General features: G+C 37.9%; 2 protein-coding genes across 3 annotated transcripts in view; one reads left to right on the forward strand and one right to left on the reverse strand.

Moving 5' to 3' along the window:
- The window catches only part of ankha (ANKH inorganic pyrophosphate transport regulator a), a 36,023-nt gene that overhangs the window by 16,226 nt on the left and 4,663 nt on the right, over positions 1 to 15,134 (forward strand). The window contains exons 1-8 of one of the 2 annotated variants that reach the window (XM_043226675.1): positions 6,238 to 6,685; positions 9,670 to 9,886; positions 9,974 to 10,092; positions 10,503 to 10,586; positions 11,514 to 11,684; positions 11,763 to 11,897; positions 11,983 to 12,075; positions 12,900 to 12,992. In XM_043226675.1, coding sequence (XP_043082610.1) covers positions 6,593 to 6,685; positions 9,670 to 9,886; positions 9,974 to 10,092; positions 10,503 to 10,586; positions 11,514 to 11,684; positions 11,763 to 11,897; positions 11,983 to 12,075; positions 12,900 to 12,992 — 1,005 coding nt within the window. In that variant the 5' untranslated portion in view covers positions 6,238 to 6,592. Of the gene's footprint in view, positions 1 to 6,237; positions 6,686 to 9,669; positions 9,887 to 9,973; positions 10,093 to 10,502; positions 10,587 to 11,513; positions 11,685 to 11,762; positions 11,898 to 11,982; positions 12,076 to 12,899; positions 12,993 to 15,134 lie in introns of those variants that run through there. The other variant, XM_043226677.1, reaches the window with a different exon arrangement.
- myca (MYC proto-oncogene, bHLH transcription factor a) lies at positions 465 to 3,320 on the reverse strand. Its single transcript, XM_043226678.1, has 3 exons — positions 2,915 to 3,320; positions 1,917 to 2,542; positions 465 to 1,501 (listed from the first exon to the last, which is right to left on the reverse strand). Exons 2-3 carry the CDS (start codon positions 2,533 to 2,535, stop codon positions 894 to 896), a joined length of 1,227 nt encoding a protein of 408 aa, XP_043082613.1. The 5' UTR covers positions 2,536 to 2,542; positions 2,915 to 3,320; the 3' UTR covers positions 465 to 893.

Raw genomic sequence — 15,134 nt, forward strand, 5'->3', positions numbered from 1 at the left:
GGAACGTGAGTCATCATCTCTGAAATCGTACTGCCTCGACTATGGTAAATCACCTGAAAGTTGATTCTCTTGCTGTCAAATTCCCCTTCGTTGGGTTTCCTGGCAGCGGTCCTCACGAAAGCTTTGCAATGCCTTTCATTTTTGGGCACTGTTGCTTATTTACATACCAAGTATGAATGAGCCCAACTTTCATCTAAATGGGTGAGGGTGCATTCTTGCCTTTTGCAAGCTGTTCTATGCTGACTTCATGAAATAAGTGCAATCATTTCAAACAGGTGAAAGCTTAAACTGACTTTTCTGACTGGGAAAATCCCTGAAATGATTACCAGTTTGTCAAAGCAACAATACTTCTCGAACTAACATGCAAATATCAGATTTCTCTAAATATTCCCCAAACGTCTTTCAAAAGCGTCTCATCTATATGTATGAGGAGTACAGCGCAAAGAGACCAAGAGAGACCAGCGTCAGGTTCAGAAATTCTTTCCTTTATGATTAAGTGAAAACATGAAAAAAAACCATATAATGAAACTGAATATGGTTTATGAGAACATGTAGCTGATACAGATCCAAAAATACCTTTCTTAGGAAATATTAATTCACTATATACAAAAACATACAAAAAAAATTTTACTTTAGGGTTGTGCAGCCCTATTTTTTTCTCGTTTTATTAATAAAAATAAATGACTTAAATACAAATTATTTTAACCACCTTAAATTTTTTAAACTGTTGCAGTTTTAAACATGAAAAGAACTGACAATATTCCAAAGGAAAAAAAATGCATTGAACATGCAACATGAACTATACATAGCAACAGTTTAACTTGCATAAAAAAGCAGGGGGGGAGGGGGTTCTTAAAAAGTCTTTTCACTTTGACTCTTGTGACACAGGTCCATTAATGTGAAATCCGCAGCTGCTGCAGCCTGTGTTTTAACTGTTCGCTCTTTCGCCTCAGCTGTTCTTTGATGGACAGCAACCTTTGCTCATCCAACTGCATGCTGTGGATGCACTCTGTCGCCTTCTTTAGAATAACAACTTTAGCAGCTTTCTCATTATTCGCAACCTCGGGGATCTCATCCCGTAGTGCAAAAAAGCTGAGTTTGAGTTCGTTTCTTCGTTGGCGCTCCAGAACATTGTGAGTCCTGCGTTTGTCGTTGTCCTCGGAATCCGATGTCCGGGGACTTGTGCACTTGCGTTGCTTTCCGTGCCTGTTGCTGGTGCTGTTGTTGCTGCTGCTGCTGCTGCTGGCCTCCAGTCGTAGCCTCTTGACAGCCGGCTGGTCATGCCGCGTGGAGGGGTGGGCGGCGTAGTTGTGCTGGTGGGTGGAGACGTGACAGCGCTTCAACACTAGGGGACTGGGGTACCTTGAATCTGACACCTCTGCCTCATTCCTTTTCTGACGCTTTTCCACAGTCACCACATCAATTTCTTCTTCTTCTTCCTCCTCATCTTCCTCTTCCTCTTCTTCTTCTTCCTCCTCCTCCTCCTCCTCTTCTTCATCCTCTGCAATTGAATTACAAAAAGAAAATTAATCACTTAAACAAAACAGCAGAAACCTCATAAAACAGTGCAATGGGAATTTAACGCAATTTGGCAATGGGCTTTCCACAAAGGGTGAAGTGTGGGGGGAGGATCTGCATTCCAGTCCCCGCCCACTTTCCTCATCAGCTGATATTTGAACATTGCAGTCTTTCCTACAGATCTGATTTGGGTCTAGCAAAGGGGCGGTAAAGGGATCTTATGCAACTGCCACTTACACCGATCATTGCATCAAGGGTATGAGAATAAAGTCCTGTGACCGACACACCACCTCGCCAGTGCCATGCAAAGGTCACACATACAGAAACCAGCTAAATCTGGACTCTAAATAACGAAATAAAGCGCTAAATGAAAAAAAACAAAATAATGCATAACCTACCAGAATCGCTGCCACTGCTGCTGGAGCTGTTAGGTGGAGTGTCCAGGACAAGCATGGGTTCTGATGGAGCAACCTTGCTGCATTTGCTGGACTCCGTGAGGGGGTACGGAAAGACCACAGAGGGATCGATGCATTCTGATGCAGAGGCGCTCAGATCCTGCAAATAACTTGCATTGAGTCGAGCTGAGCCGCTGTCAGACATCAGTTCCTTCCTAGCAGCGTGCAGGGACGCCAGTCTCTCAGAAACCACTTTCTCCAACTTGGCAGCGGCGGAAAAGCCGCTCCACATGCAGTCCTGGATGATGATGGACTTGATGAAGGACTGGGAGTAGTCCGCATCGCAGATGAAGCTCTGGTTGACCACGTCGTCTCCCAGGAACTCGCTGACCATCTCCAGCTGTTCGGCGGTGGAGAGCGACTGTCTCCGGCTGGGAGAGAGGGGCGGTGTGGGCAGCAGCTCGAATTTCTTCCAAATGTCCTCGCTGGGAGCTGGAGGTTGAGTCTGTCCTTGCTGATGGTGATAGAAATCCTCATCGTCGTTGTCGAAATAGAAATAGGGCTGGATGGAGTCGTAGTCGTAATCGTAGTTTTTATACGCCAAACTCGCACTCACCGGCATTTTGACACTTGTGAAGAAAAAAAAAACAAACAAACGGGAATTACTACAGCGCTTATGCTAGGTCTAACTACACATCACAACAAAACGCTTTGCCTAACGCGCGCAATTAGACTATGCACAGCATGCATGGGATTGGAAAACTGGCTAAATAATGGAACTAAATGACAGCGTGTGTAAAAACGGAACGATTAAACGCCAAAGCGGGGCTAATATCACATTTAAAAGCTGCCCTCCTCCTGGTGTGTCCTTTGAGCGTGCAACATTCAAAACTCCAGTTAAAAAATACAAAGACGTTTGCGATATAAAGACGTCTGCATAACACGCAGTTTGCACTTTAAGTCTAAAAGATGCATGCAACGTCAAATGCCGGACCCCTTACCGTGTATTTAACAAACGCAGTTTCACGATGATTTCTTTCGAGACGCGATGCAGTGAAAAGAGAACAAAAAATCAGGAGCAAAAAGTAAGATCCAATAGTTTACTCCGCTCACTTGCAGCATAAGTGGAATCGCAGTCCCGGTCAAATGGAAAGTGAAGGAAAATGTAATGAACGCTGCGCTCTTGTGCACCTCTCAGATGCTGGACAGACTGATAGGCTTGTGTGACAGTAGCAGGATGAATAAACTCGAGCTCCCGCGAGCAGCAGCAGCAGACGTATGACATACGCACCGACGTTTCCCGCCAAACGAAAACACCGTGGTTTGCGGATTAGATCCCTCCGCTAGGCTCGCACATTAGAAATAATAATAATAACGATAATAAACATTATTAGACCTGGAAACCATCATTAGTCTTTACTGACTTAAAACGCGCGTTTAATTTACGTCAGAATTCACTAAATGTGGGACTATTTCTCGCGGAAGGACAAATCGATGGGCGGGGATTTCACGTCATTCGAGAGACATGGTTTATAGTCGAGCAGTGACAGCTCACCTTTTTATGTGTTTTGTGCATATTTATTTAACAAGGATGAAAAAAAGTGATATCATTGCTTATACATTTCTGTCTCATTCTGTTAAACCATAAAGAGAAGGAACATCGTTTGAAAGTAAACATCTTTTTGTTATTATTATTTAAAAAAATAAATAAAACATCGTTATAAGTGGTTTGAAGAAACCAAAGTAAAGATAGTCTTGGTTTGAACTTAAATATCTATTTATATATTGTGATTCTTTGTATTTTTAATTTCCTTTACTTCTTCATTTTCATTTTTGTGTGCTAGAATTTATGCTAAAAAGTGTTTTTAGAATTTGTATGACTGGCAGAGTAGATTAAAAAACAAGTGACAGCATGGGTTGTAGTAGAAATCATGCTTGAACAAACCAACAAGTGTAGACTACATAATGGCTATGGATAATATTGTTGAGGGAAAAACAACAATAATAATAATAAAAAAAACTACTATGTCACACAGAATGTCACAAATCTAAGTCAAAGTCATCCAGAGCAGTGTTTCTGAAGCAGGGGTCCACTCAAGGGGGCTAAGTATATATGCTAGGGTGTTGCAAAATGACTTAAATTGCTAGGTTAACGATTCAATGGGCTATAATCTAGTATTGGCATAGAAAACGTGTGTCCTTCTAGACAAGCATTTCAAAACCTATGCATTAGATAGGAGCATAAGACTGTTTTTGTTTTTCTTAGTACTGGCAAACTGCTGCGTTCATTAGTTAAGTTAAATTCTAATTAAAAAATAAATTTAAGACGGGTGACTTCTAGGGTTTATACGTTTAAACTGATTTATACATGGTGCAGGCAGTCCTTAAAAAGTGTTTTCGGAAACCATTAAGTCACATAATCGTTTAGGGGGGAAAAAATGATCAACGCAATGACCTGTAGCTTAATATAAAAGTTATAGTTTGGTATTGCGTTGTATCCAAAGATCTGTGAAATAGTATTAAAAGAAGGCTATTGCACCGAAGTAATTATTAGACTACAGAAGGGGCTTTAGGATTTCAAGGTCCACCCAAATACACGGTTTGTGTTATACATTGTTTTGTAGCGCCCTCTGCTGTCAATTACTATAATGATCAACTTATTATTATTATTTTTATTAGTATTAATCAATAAAATACAACTACAATGCATTCTAAGAAATGAATGAATAAATAAAAATGAACATTTTGTATATTGTACTTTCTACAATTGTATCAATGCAGCTTTACATTGTTAAACAGGAAAATGATGTTGGCAAACTAAATGCAATTCTGCTGCAAAGCTGCTCTAAAAAGAAGAAATCAAGTCGATGATATCTCCAAATATAAAGTGCCCCCAATTGAGCATGCCAAAAGGTGAGAGTGGCAAGAAACCTATATGTCCGTATGATATTTGTGAATTAACTGTATTATTGTTGTTAGTTTATAAAATATATTAAGTTATGACGACCAGTCAGTTATTTGACAGTAAAACCTACAGCAAAAAAAAAAAAAAGAAAAGTGAGAGAGAGAGAGTTAATAGTTATTTTAAATATTACAAATATTTCTACATTTTACTGTTTTTTGCTGTACTTTGGATCAAATAAATGCAAGACCTGGTGAGCAGAAGAGACTTTTTTAAAATCTTACTGTTCAAAAACTTTTATAATATGCTAATGCATATAATTTAATCATTAAAATATGCAATGAAAATCACTTAACTTTTTTTTATTTATACAAAGCTTTTAACAATACAGATGGCATCAAAGCACTCAACAGTATCAAATAGGAAAACTGAGTGATACTGATGTATAATGACGAGATAATTTTTTTAAAATATAAATTCAGAGACGGCCTCTAAACAAATCGCTGATAATTAAGTGAAATTAAGAAATTAAGCGTAAAAAAAAGCAGTAAAAACACTATAAATTCTTCAAGGATAGCACAATGAAAATTATTTCTATTGTGGCCCTTGATGTAAAGCACAACTTTCACTCCCAGTAACAGCTACACAGGCACTGCATTATAAATATAAAAATTGCAATGAAATTCTACATTTACAAAAATGTAAAATCACAAATAACCATGTACTTAATGCAAATGCATCAACAAGGCAACCTACTTAAAAGCCAGCTTTTAGCTTTTAGGTTAAAAAAACTAACCATAATTGAAATAACCTTTAATATCCACCAGTAGCTTATTCCACAAAAGTGCCCCAGAATATCTAAAAGACCTAGTTCTAAAACGACATAATGTAATATCCATAAGATTTTGCCTAGTTTTATAACATTGTTGCTCTAGGAAAAATCCATTGAAATATGAGGGAACTATATTGTTGATAATCTTATTTACATTGTTTTATTTAAAATGTTCTAATCTACTTTCTATAGGTAACCAATCAAAACATTAAAAATGAGAAATCTCCCCAACTAAACCTGTAAACTAGTTTCATCAATTTATTCTGATTTTTTTTTCTGTGTGTCACCTGGCTGCCCGTTGACGGCAATATTATATATTAGATAAGATGTCCAGCAAAAAGTTGACCTCTGTATCATCAACCAAATGTCAGGCTCTATATATAATCGACTGTGATGCCAAGCGACATCCAGTAGAGGGCAGCAGAGATCAAAAAGAATAGACTACACTTAACTTTTCACTGTAACTTATTAAACTATTGCGTTTTATATTAAACTATAGCCTAAGACGAAGACGAGCCAATGTTCCCTAGGAAACAACAAATCTGTGTTTTTTTTTTATTCTTAGCGCCGCTCCGGCGGACTGACGCGAACAGCTGGAGAAGGGCTCGGTGTTGTGACGCCCCACGTGTGTTCTGCACGAATATAAATAACACGCGCGCGCGCGCGAGCAAACACAGCTGACAAGCGCTTCAACCTTTCAGACACAACAAAATGCCAATTTTCAGCGGTTTCCCGCATCAGCACGTCCTGGCAGTGAGGTTTAATCCGCGGGTGAATGGCATGACGGTGTAACGCGAAATGTTTGGATGACCTTCTCCTCGGAAGCGGTGGGAACGACAATGTCTACGGTTTTTCCAGTTTCACTTCAGGCAGCTGGAAGCCGCAGATCATAAAGCGACTCCTTACGGACGAGTGCCTTAAATATCACTGTCATCATTTGTCACGATGGACTGTCTGTCGCGCAATGCGTACTGGCCTCTTATTCGCTTTCTGCTGCCGCTAGCCATTACTAATATAGCCATCGACTTCGGAGAACAGGTGAGATACGACGCCTTTCAACCTGTGCACGAACCTGTGAAATATACACCTTGGGCTTGTTTAGATGCACGAATGTCAGGTTGAGTCTAGTAATATAGGGTGGTGTGGCGCAGTGGCGAGCTAGTAATCTAAAGGTTTTTGGTTCGAATCTTACTGGCGTTGATCCGTTGCTTGCTCTTATTCCATTGAAACTTTACAATGAAGGTAGATTAACCATCCTTCAACAATTAAGGTTGAACAGAATTTTGAACTGATTTTGAAGATAGAAGTTGGCTGTTTTGATGGGTTTTTGTTTTATTGTTTGAATTACTTTATTCTGTATAATTCAACTGAAATGTTTGCGATGGAAAGTTACCTAGAATTCTGAAAAATATGCACTTGTTTAAAAGTGTGACAGCTAGCCCAGACCTAAAGGTTAATTGCTTTGTCAGTCAAATTCTGAGAACTTGCTTTTTTTAGGGCATCGCTGCAAATAAAACTGTGTTCTGTCTCTGGTGTCTGCTGCATTGATACGCAATTGCTTTTAATTATTGATTGAATTTCCCAAAATGCAGCGGCATGTTTGAAGTCAGTTCTAGAGGATGTCATCTCATTCAATCCCTTTTATTTATATAGCTCTTTTAACGGTACGAATTGTATCAAAGCGCTGAACGGTATCAAATAGGAGAAAGCGATGATAGGGGTGTATAATGACGAGATTGAACATAACCACATTATGTCTAGAACATAACTAAATTATATGTAATCTTTATGCTTTTTAAATTACAGTTAACCCGATAATAAAACTGCTGTCAGTTCCAAAAATGGCACAAAACGTCCTTGAACAATGTCACTACTGTTAAGAAAGGCATGTTAGAAGCTCTGTTATGTCTTAGGACAACTTTGATGAACTATTGTGATCCATTCAACTGTGTGTATGTCGCAACCAGAGGCTTTTAGACCCATCGTAAAATAATTCACAGTGGGGCATATTTAACTGAAAGTTTCACTGTGAAGATAATCTCTGAAATTCTTAAGGATAGCCCAGGCTTTTAGCTTTAGAGGATATTTTTATGCTCTCTGTGCGTGCCTTAGATATGCACCGGATGGTTTGTAATCAACGAATGGTTTATCAAGTTCATTTGGGTTTACCAAGTTGGGTTTGATAAATACAATAGTTTCAGGCAATGATTTATTTTTCAGTCTTTCAGTCAGGTTTGTGTCATTTAGTGTTAGAAAAATGACAGTCTTAAGTGCCGGTGTGCGCGCGTGTTTGAGCGGGGAGTTAGATGGGGTAAGGATTAGTCTTATGTAACTAACGTGTGAGTGTATTTTTAGCAGCACTCATTGTCTCTTTGCTTCTCTCGTTCTTGCTCTGCTTATAGGCAGACACACAGATACAACTGGAAACAAACGGTTTTCAATATAGTCTGTCCAAGTAGATTTTTTCTCAAAAAAAAAACAAAAAAACAACTAGGGGAACTACGGAACACTTAAATCATGTACACTGGATCTTGATCAACAAAGTTTGTGTTATTTACATGATTTAATTTGTTGAAAACTTATGAAAAATGATGTGATAAGTTGAAAAAAAAAAAAAAAAAAAAACATTTATAGGCCGATCCAATCATTTTGATCATGGCAGCTAGTAATGTAAGGCAGTAGTGGTGTTTATGGTCCCCATGTGTCTGTATGCGCTCCTGAGAATGTCTGGGCATGCTCCTGATGACATGGATTGTTTCCTGCGGGATCTCCTGCCAGACATGGATCAGGGCATCACTAAGCTCCTGGAGGTCTGTGGTGCTAATTAGCGGATTTGGATGCTCTAATACATAACATCTCAGAGGTTCTCAATCGGCTTCAAGTCTGGTGAACGTGAGGGACAGTCAATGCCTTTGTCATCCAGGAGATGCCTACACACTGTGGCCACATAAGACATAAGACACTGGCTCTGAGGATTTCATTCTGACAGTTTGGTCAAAACATGCACACAAGTACCCCGATGAAGGTCATTTTAAAGGGCCCTGGCTATACTCCTTATTTTATTTTTTAATCTTCATGGCCAAATAAACAAATTGAGGTTGAGCTGCACCCTTTAATTCCTTTTTTTCTTTTCTTTTGCTTCTCTTCTGTTACTGTGGCTTTAGCGGAGTGCAGTCACACAGCCAGGAATCTGAGAATGGCTTGATCTGAGAAAGGATTATGATTTTTGTGGAGAAAAAACACTGGGTAGACTTTTATCATTATAGGGTGGTTGAGCACACACACCGCCAACACACATTTACGTTCAAACTACATGAAAAAAACATTTTGCACCCTATGACCCCTTTATTATTTTTACGAAAAAGAAAGCAATATTATATTACGTGAATAAAGTGTAAAAAAAATTGCACTGCAAAAAAAATGTTGAAAGTTCAAGTTTAATAACTTTTTTTTTTCTGCGATAAATGTTCTGTTATAAGTGTTACGACTGTCACAAGGTAAAACTCGTGTTTTTCAAAACAAAGATATATCAATTAAACTACTGACCTCTTGCACATCATTGGAACTGAATTTAAAGGCTGAGACTTTGTGTTATATTAAAAGAAACAAGCACAGAACTTATTGCGATTTATTGGGTGGCTGCTACTACTAATAAGTGTAACATTAAGCAATACATTAAGTATCATTTCCAAGCATTTATACTATCAATAAAACCTAATAAAAGACCGAATTGGATCCTATAATGTTTGAGGGCACAGGACTGACTTCTACTCTGCTGGTTGCAGCTACTATGCTACAGGAAGTCACAAAGACACTAGCAACACACAAAACTAGTGACAAATCGGTCAGTAAGGATGATGAGTGAGTAATTGTCTGTGGCAAGCACCTGCAAAACCAGCTTCCTGTTTAATTGCCCGGAGTTAAACTGCGACCATTAGGTGTTACCTTAATTTTTCAGAGCCATGCATATATAAACACGCTCACAGCTATGACTCATGCCCTTTCTGTCGTATCTGCTTCAGGCTCTAAACAGGGGCATCGCTTCTGTGAAAGAGGACAGGGTCGAGATGTTGGCCAGCTATGGCCTGGCATACTCGCTTATGAAGTTCTTTACCGGACCCATGAGCGACTTCAAAAATGTCGGACTCGTGTTTATCAACAGTAAGAAGGAGAGAACCAAGGCAGTCCTCTGTATGGTTGTGGCTGGGGTCATTGCCATCATCCTTCACATCCTAATAGGTGCGTCCGTTTTGCGAATACAATCTAGTTTACTTTTGCAGTTCTTCAACGTAAGTCTTTTATTAAAAAACTGTCACTTCTCCCCAGCTTACACCGATCTGGGCTACTACATCATTAACAAGCTCCACCATGTGGATGATTCAGTAGGAAGCAAGACAAGAAAGGCTTTCCTGTACCTTGCGGTATTCCCATTATTAGATGCAATGGTAAGTATGATCCTAATAATATAACTTTTAATAGGAGATTCAAGATGGATTAAGCTATTGGCAAAGTTCCATATTTTGCTTACGCGCAATTTTCCCTGATAGCATGTGAAAGATGTAAAAAAAATAAAAACAAGGCTCAAACAAGAGGTGTAAAAGTTCCAATTAATAGGCTATTACTTTTGTTATTACAAAATGAAAAATGGGGGATCACATTTAATGCATTGTGGTATTCAGACTTTGATCACTATATATTACACTGTATACTACAGTTGTTGGCAATTATATTTTCTGTGTGGCATTCAATGCATGCAGACAATGTAACTAACTGTACATAGTATGCACACTGCAGAAATAAAGTACTAGGATGCTACATCCTTTTTAATTTGCACTGATTTAATTTTGCTCTAAAGGCGTGGATTCATGCTGGCATCCTCCTCAAACACAAGTACAGCCTGCTGGTGGGATCTGCCTCTATATCTGATGTTGTTGCACAGGTAGCCCTCTATAAACTGTTATATGCTAAGTAATCATCTCTCCTTGTGCCACAATTGGGGGGGAAAAACATCTTTGTCATCAGATGACAAACTGTTTTCTTTTATCAACAGAGAAATAGCATGAAGCAGGTCATATTTAAAAAGATTTTATATAATTATTTAAAACTCTTTTAAGCTATTTACATGATTATACTTCATATAAATGTGTTATTCATGAAATATAATAAATAATTAACAGCAAAAGACAGTTTTGTCTCTTGAGTTCTTCATGGTAAACTGATTAATGTGAAGTGAAAGATATGGGGAGTGACTTTATTATATCAGATATATGTCACTTTGCTCACAGCTGAATAGTCCAGTTTGGGTTTGCCCAAAAAAAAACCTGCTCCGGAGCAGGTTATGCTGCAGCGTAAGTTACCAAAGCAATGAAACCTGCTCAAAAAAACCAACCTACCAATTTCGCTCAAGCTGAATACAGGTAAAACTTATCTAGGTAAAAGATTAAACTGGTTTTGTGTAACAGGCTTAACTTGCGAATTAATTTGATATCGTCGATTAAAGCATATGACACTGAAATATTTTCAAGTAGTTTAACATTTTAAAAGAACATTGTAAAATATCCAGAACAATAAAATATTAATTAAAATAGTATTAAACTAACAAGATTTAATTAAAATAGTTTTCACGTGAATTTTTTTCACGTCATGTATTCAAATCTGTTTATTTAGCACCACCTGCCAAAGGACTATTTTAAGCACTCACTTTGCATTGCAGATTTGCATAGCATGTAAGAGCAACAGCGTATCTCTCTCAGTTTTTTTAATCTATTAAATGCACAAATATCTTTGCACGTTTGTCATGTGTTTAAACACGTTCTCAAACTTGCCCAATATTTAATTGATTCTTGACTCTTCTGTCTGCCTGCAGATAATATTTGTGGCGATTCTTCTCCAGAGCAACCTAGAATGTCTAGAGCCTCTTCTCATTCCCATTCTCTCCCTGTACATGGGAGCTCTGGTGCGATTCACTATCGTAGGACTGGGCTACTACTGTAACGTCCACGACAATATCCCTGAATCAAACAGCATTGAACAGGGGGTATGATTACTAAGAAGGCTTTCACAGAATATTCACAATGTTGCTTCCTATATTCAGACCACTTCTGTTGACTTCCAGGGCGACACCACTATAAGGAAGATGCTAAGTTTCTGGTGGCCGCTTGCCCTCATTTTGGCTACTCAGCGCATCAGCAGGCCCATTGTCAATTTGTTTGTCTCTCGCGACCTCAAAGGCAGCACTGCATCGACTGAAGTGAGTACTGATGGGTGCAAATATGTACTACAGTCAACAATTAAAGACAGCAGCCTGTTCTAACTGAATTGTGTGTGTTTGCTAGGCAGTAGCAGTACTCACAGCAACATATCCGGTTGGTCACATGCCCTACGGCTGGTTAACAGAACTACGTGCGGTCTATCCAGCATTCGATAAGGTAGGTGTCGGTTTGGATTATGAATGTGACAATGCATTTTACCGGCAAAACACTTAATATGCAATCACTTTTTTATCGCGATAGGATGGTTTAGAGGTGACAGGAAGTGAATTGACTGACCTTGAGATGGGATTCGAACTCGGGACGCCCGTAGCACAATAGTGTTACAGTATATCGGCTATTGTCAACAACAAACGAATAGATAAATGTAGTTCCCTCCCAGCTTTTTACTGTATATTATTATCTTTTATTATTTGGTAAGAGAATTAGGTAAGATCTTAGTAACTTTTGTTTGGTTTGTCCCGAGGCTTTGGAATGTTTTTCGTCAACACCCGATGACTAGTTTTCAAAATAAAATGCCTCGTCCTGTAGACCTGTAATTATGTACCATTCAAAGACCTACAAAAGTCAGATTAACATGCGCCTGATTCAACATGTTTAGGTCTTGCCTTGATCAGAGACCTAACCAGTATCCTGCATGAGATATTAGATTTTAATTTTATGGTTATGTTGGTGAGATTGAGTGAAAGATTTAGATTGGGGAAAACTTGTTTTGTAAATTCTAAATGATGTTTTTGCAGTCACTAGTACTCAGTGTTCTGGTAGGGAAGTAAGATAACAACATGCTTTTCATTGTTGAAGCACATAGTTGTATAGTGGGTGTGAAAATTTTTTTCTTGGTTTTGTTGGTTTGTTGAAAGGCGGCAGATTTGCAGATTTTATGCACGGATTAAATATATAACATTGACTTTTCCAAAAGTGTTTTTTTCTAAACTGTATAACTTGGAGAATAAATATTCACATTTGTACTTTTGTTTTAACAGAACAACCCTACTAATAAGTTAGCCAGTGGTCTGACAGTCACCAAAACGCATATCAAGAGGTTCACCCTTTGCTGTTTTCTCCTCTCCTTAACGGTAAGGTCTATTTATCTTTATGCTTTGGTGAGCAAAAAAAAAATTGGGGGTATCGTGGCATAGTTGTTAGTGTTTAAAATCTAAAGTGACCTACAGTTAAAAAATAAATAAATAAATAAAATAATGAACCTGATTTACATGCATGTACCCAGAGGATATTTTCATAATGTTTTTAGTTTCATTTTAAATTTTAAGGCTGAATCTGTTTACATCACAAAACATAGATCTTTGCATGCATGTGAAAATGGAATGCATTTTTCACATGCCATACAATCAGTAAACACAGATATCCGTTCCACGTTGGACGTAAACCTATTTTTTTAATTTTTACTGCTCAAAGTCACAATTTTTATAATGCACGACCAGTGGTTTTGTCTCAAAACACAGCAAGGGTTGTTGAAAAGTAGATGTTAGACATATGAAAGTTTTATTTTATCACAGATAAAACGTATCCATGTCGTAAACAGACAAAAAAATGATCCGAAAAACTAACGAGCTTGGTTTAATGGGTCACAGTTTTTGTTTTCGTGACATGACTTGTACGTATGTGTTGTGAAATACGGATTAGAGGACCAAATAAAATTGAGATGGAGAGAAACATGCGTGTAGATCTTACACACCCACTTTTCTGAATGGAGATGTAACACCTGCGCCACCAGTGGAGACGTCTCAAAACAGCCTGGAGATATCTGGCAGCTTTCCTGAGTCTTGTTTCATAATGACAGTGGAGAAAACAACGAATCAAATAATCTTTTAGGGAATCCATGCCACAATAAAAGGAATTGCACAAAGTTTTTAAAAATGTTGCTGCTTCAGTTGCAGAGGTTTACGGAGGTTCCTTGAAATGTATATTACCATAAAAAACAATAGCTTAAAAAAAACATAGATATCTTTTTTTTCAATTTATAAATAAATATTATTTTTATTTTTTTAGAAACTCAGCCCATATTAAGGATGTACTGATTGGCTGGTCTGTGCCACATTTTATTGTTTTTGACGGTGCAAAACATCCATCCACACATCAGATTCTGCTGATTTAGATTTCAGTGTAACCGTGTTCGTGACTAGAACTGTGTTATGAGTCAGCACTAAAGGTCAAAGCCAAGTGCGCGTTACATGACTGAAGCCTATAGCCTTTAACTTGGCCAGATGTGGAGGATCTTTTACTGTAAACTGGCATGCCAGGCCTTTGTCAGACTCTATTGTGCCAGAATAGAGGAATGCCTGTAGGCAGGGCGTCAAGCAGAGACCATTGCATAATCTAGTCTTGTTGGAATGAGAAGAGTTTCATAACAAAGGCACAGTCATAACTGACTGGCACATCAAAGATTATAATTAATGAAGGAGTGAACAAAATGTACACTTAGATATAATGCATGTATTGAGTATTTCAGTAGTGGCACTACAATAAGGTTTCCTTTGTTAACAATAGGTATATATTACTGTCCCAATGTTTCAGTTTGTGGTTTTTTTTGGATCTTTCAAATGGATCAGAAGTGACGGTATAGAAAGTGCTGTTACTTCAGGATCATATCAGCATATCACAATAATTTTGGAGTAATTCAGCTTGGCCATCACTTGAATATAACATTTTTAAATATATTTGATACATATAATTGTCCTTGATTCCGATTTTTTTTAAGTCAAGTTCGAAGCTTTCATAAATTATGCTCTACAACAGGGGTGGGCAATTAATTCTAGAGAAACTAGAATTGCGTCGAGGGCCACCAACTTTTTTTCGTTGTAAAATGCTCTAAATTAAATATTTTGAATAACTGGTACTGATAATCAGAAGATTAACACACTTTGTAAATATTTAAATTAGGTTATGTGAAATTATGGTGTATAGGTTAAAAAAGAAAACAAAATAATTTTTGAATCAGTGCAATTTATTTTTAACTTGTTCATTTTCCTCCAACAATGCAACAAATTGTGATTTAAAGCCCTTGCTCTGAAGTTAACTGTTTTACTGACAGCATCAACTACATGTTTCATTTTTAACACTGTCTTACACAACACTTCCTGATGTATGATACAATGCAAAAATGTCAATTTCTGAACAGGGTTAATTTCTGTGACTTTATCCTGCAATTCTCTTTAAAAGTCCAACATTTTTCCCTGTCAGATTTGGACAACCATCTG

The sequence above is a fragment of the Puntigrus tetrazona genome, chromosome 24 (assembly GCF_018831695.1).
Source record: "Puntigrus tetrazona isolate hp1 chromosome 24, ASM1883169v1, whole genome shotgun sequence".
In the NCBI taxonomy this organism is placed as follows: Eukaryota; Metazoa; Chordata; class Actinopteri; order Cypriniformes; family Cyprinidae; genus Puntigrus; species Puntigrus tetrazona.

What these genes read in the sequence shown, in the direction of transcription:
- myca (XM_043226678.1), bottom strand. Translation starts at nt 2,535, where the DNA reads ATGCCGGTGAGTGCGAGTTTGGCGTATAAAAACTACGATTACGACTAC. An exon ending in CAGCAGTGGCAGCGATTCTG is followed by an intron (nt 1,502 to 1,916) that starts GTAGGTTATGCA and finishes ATTCAATTGCAG; the next exon opens with AGGATGAAGAAGAGGAGGAG.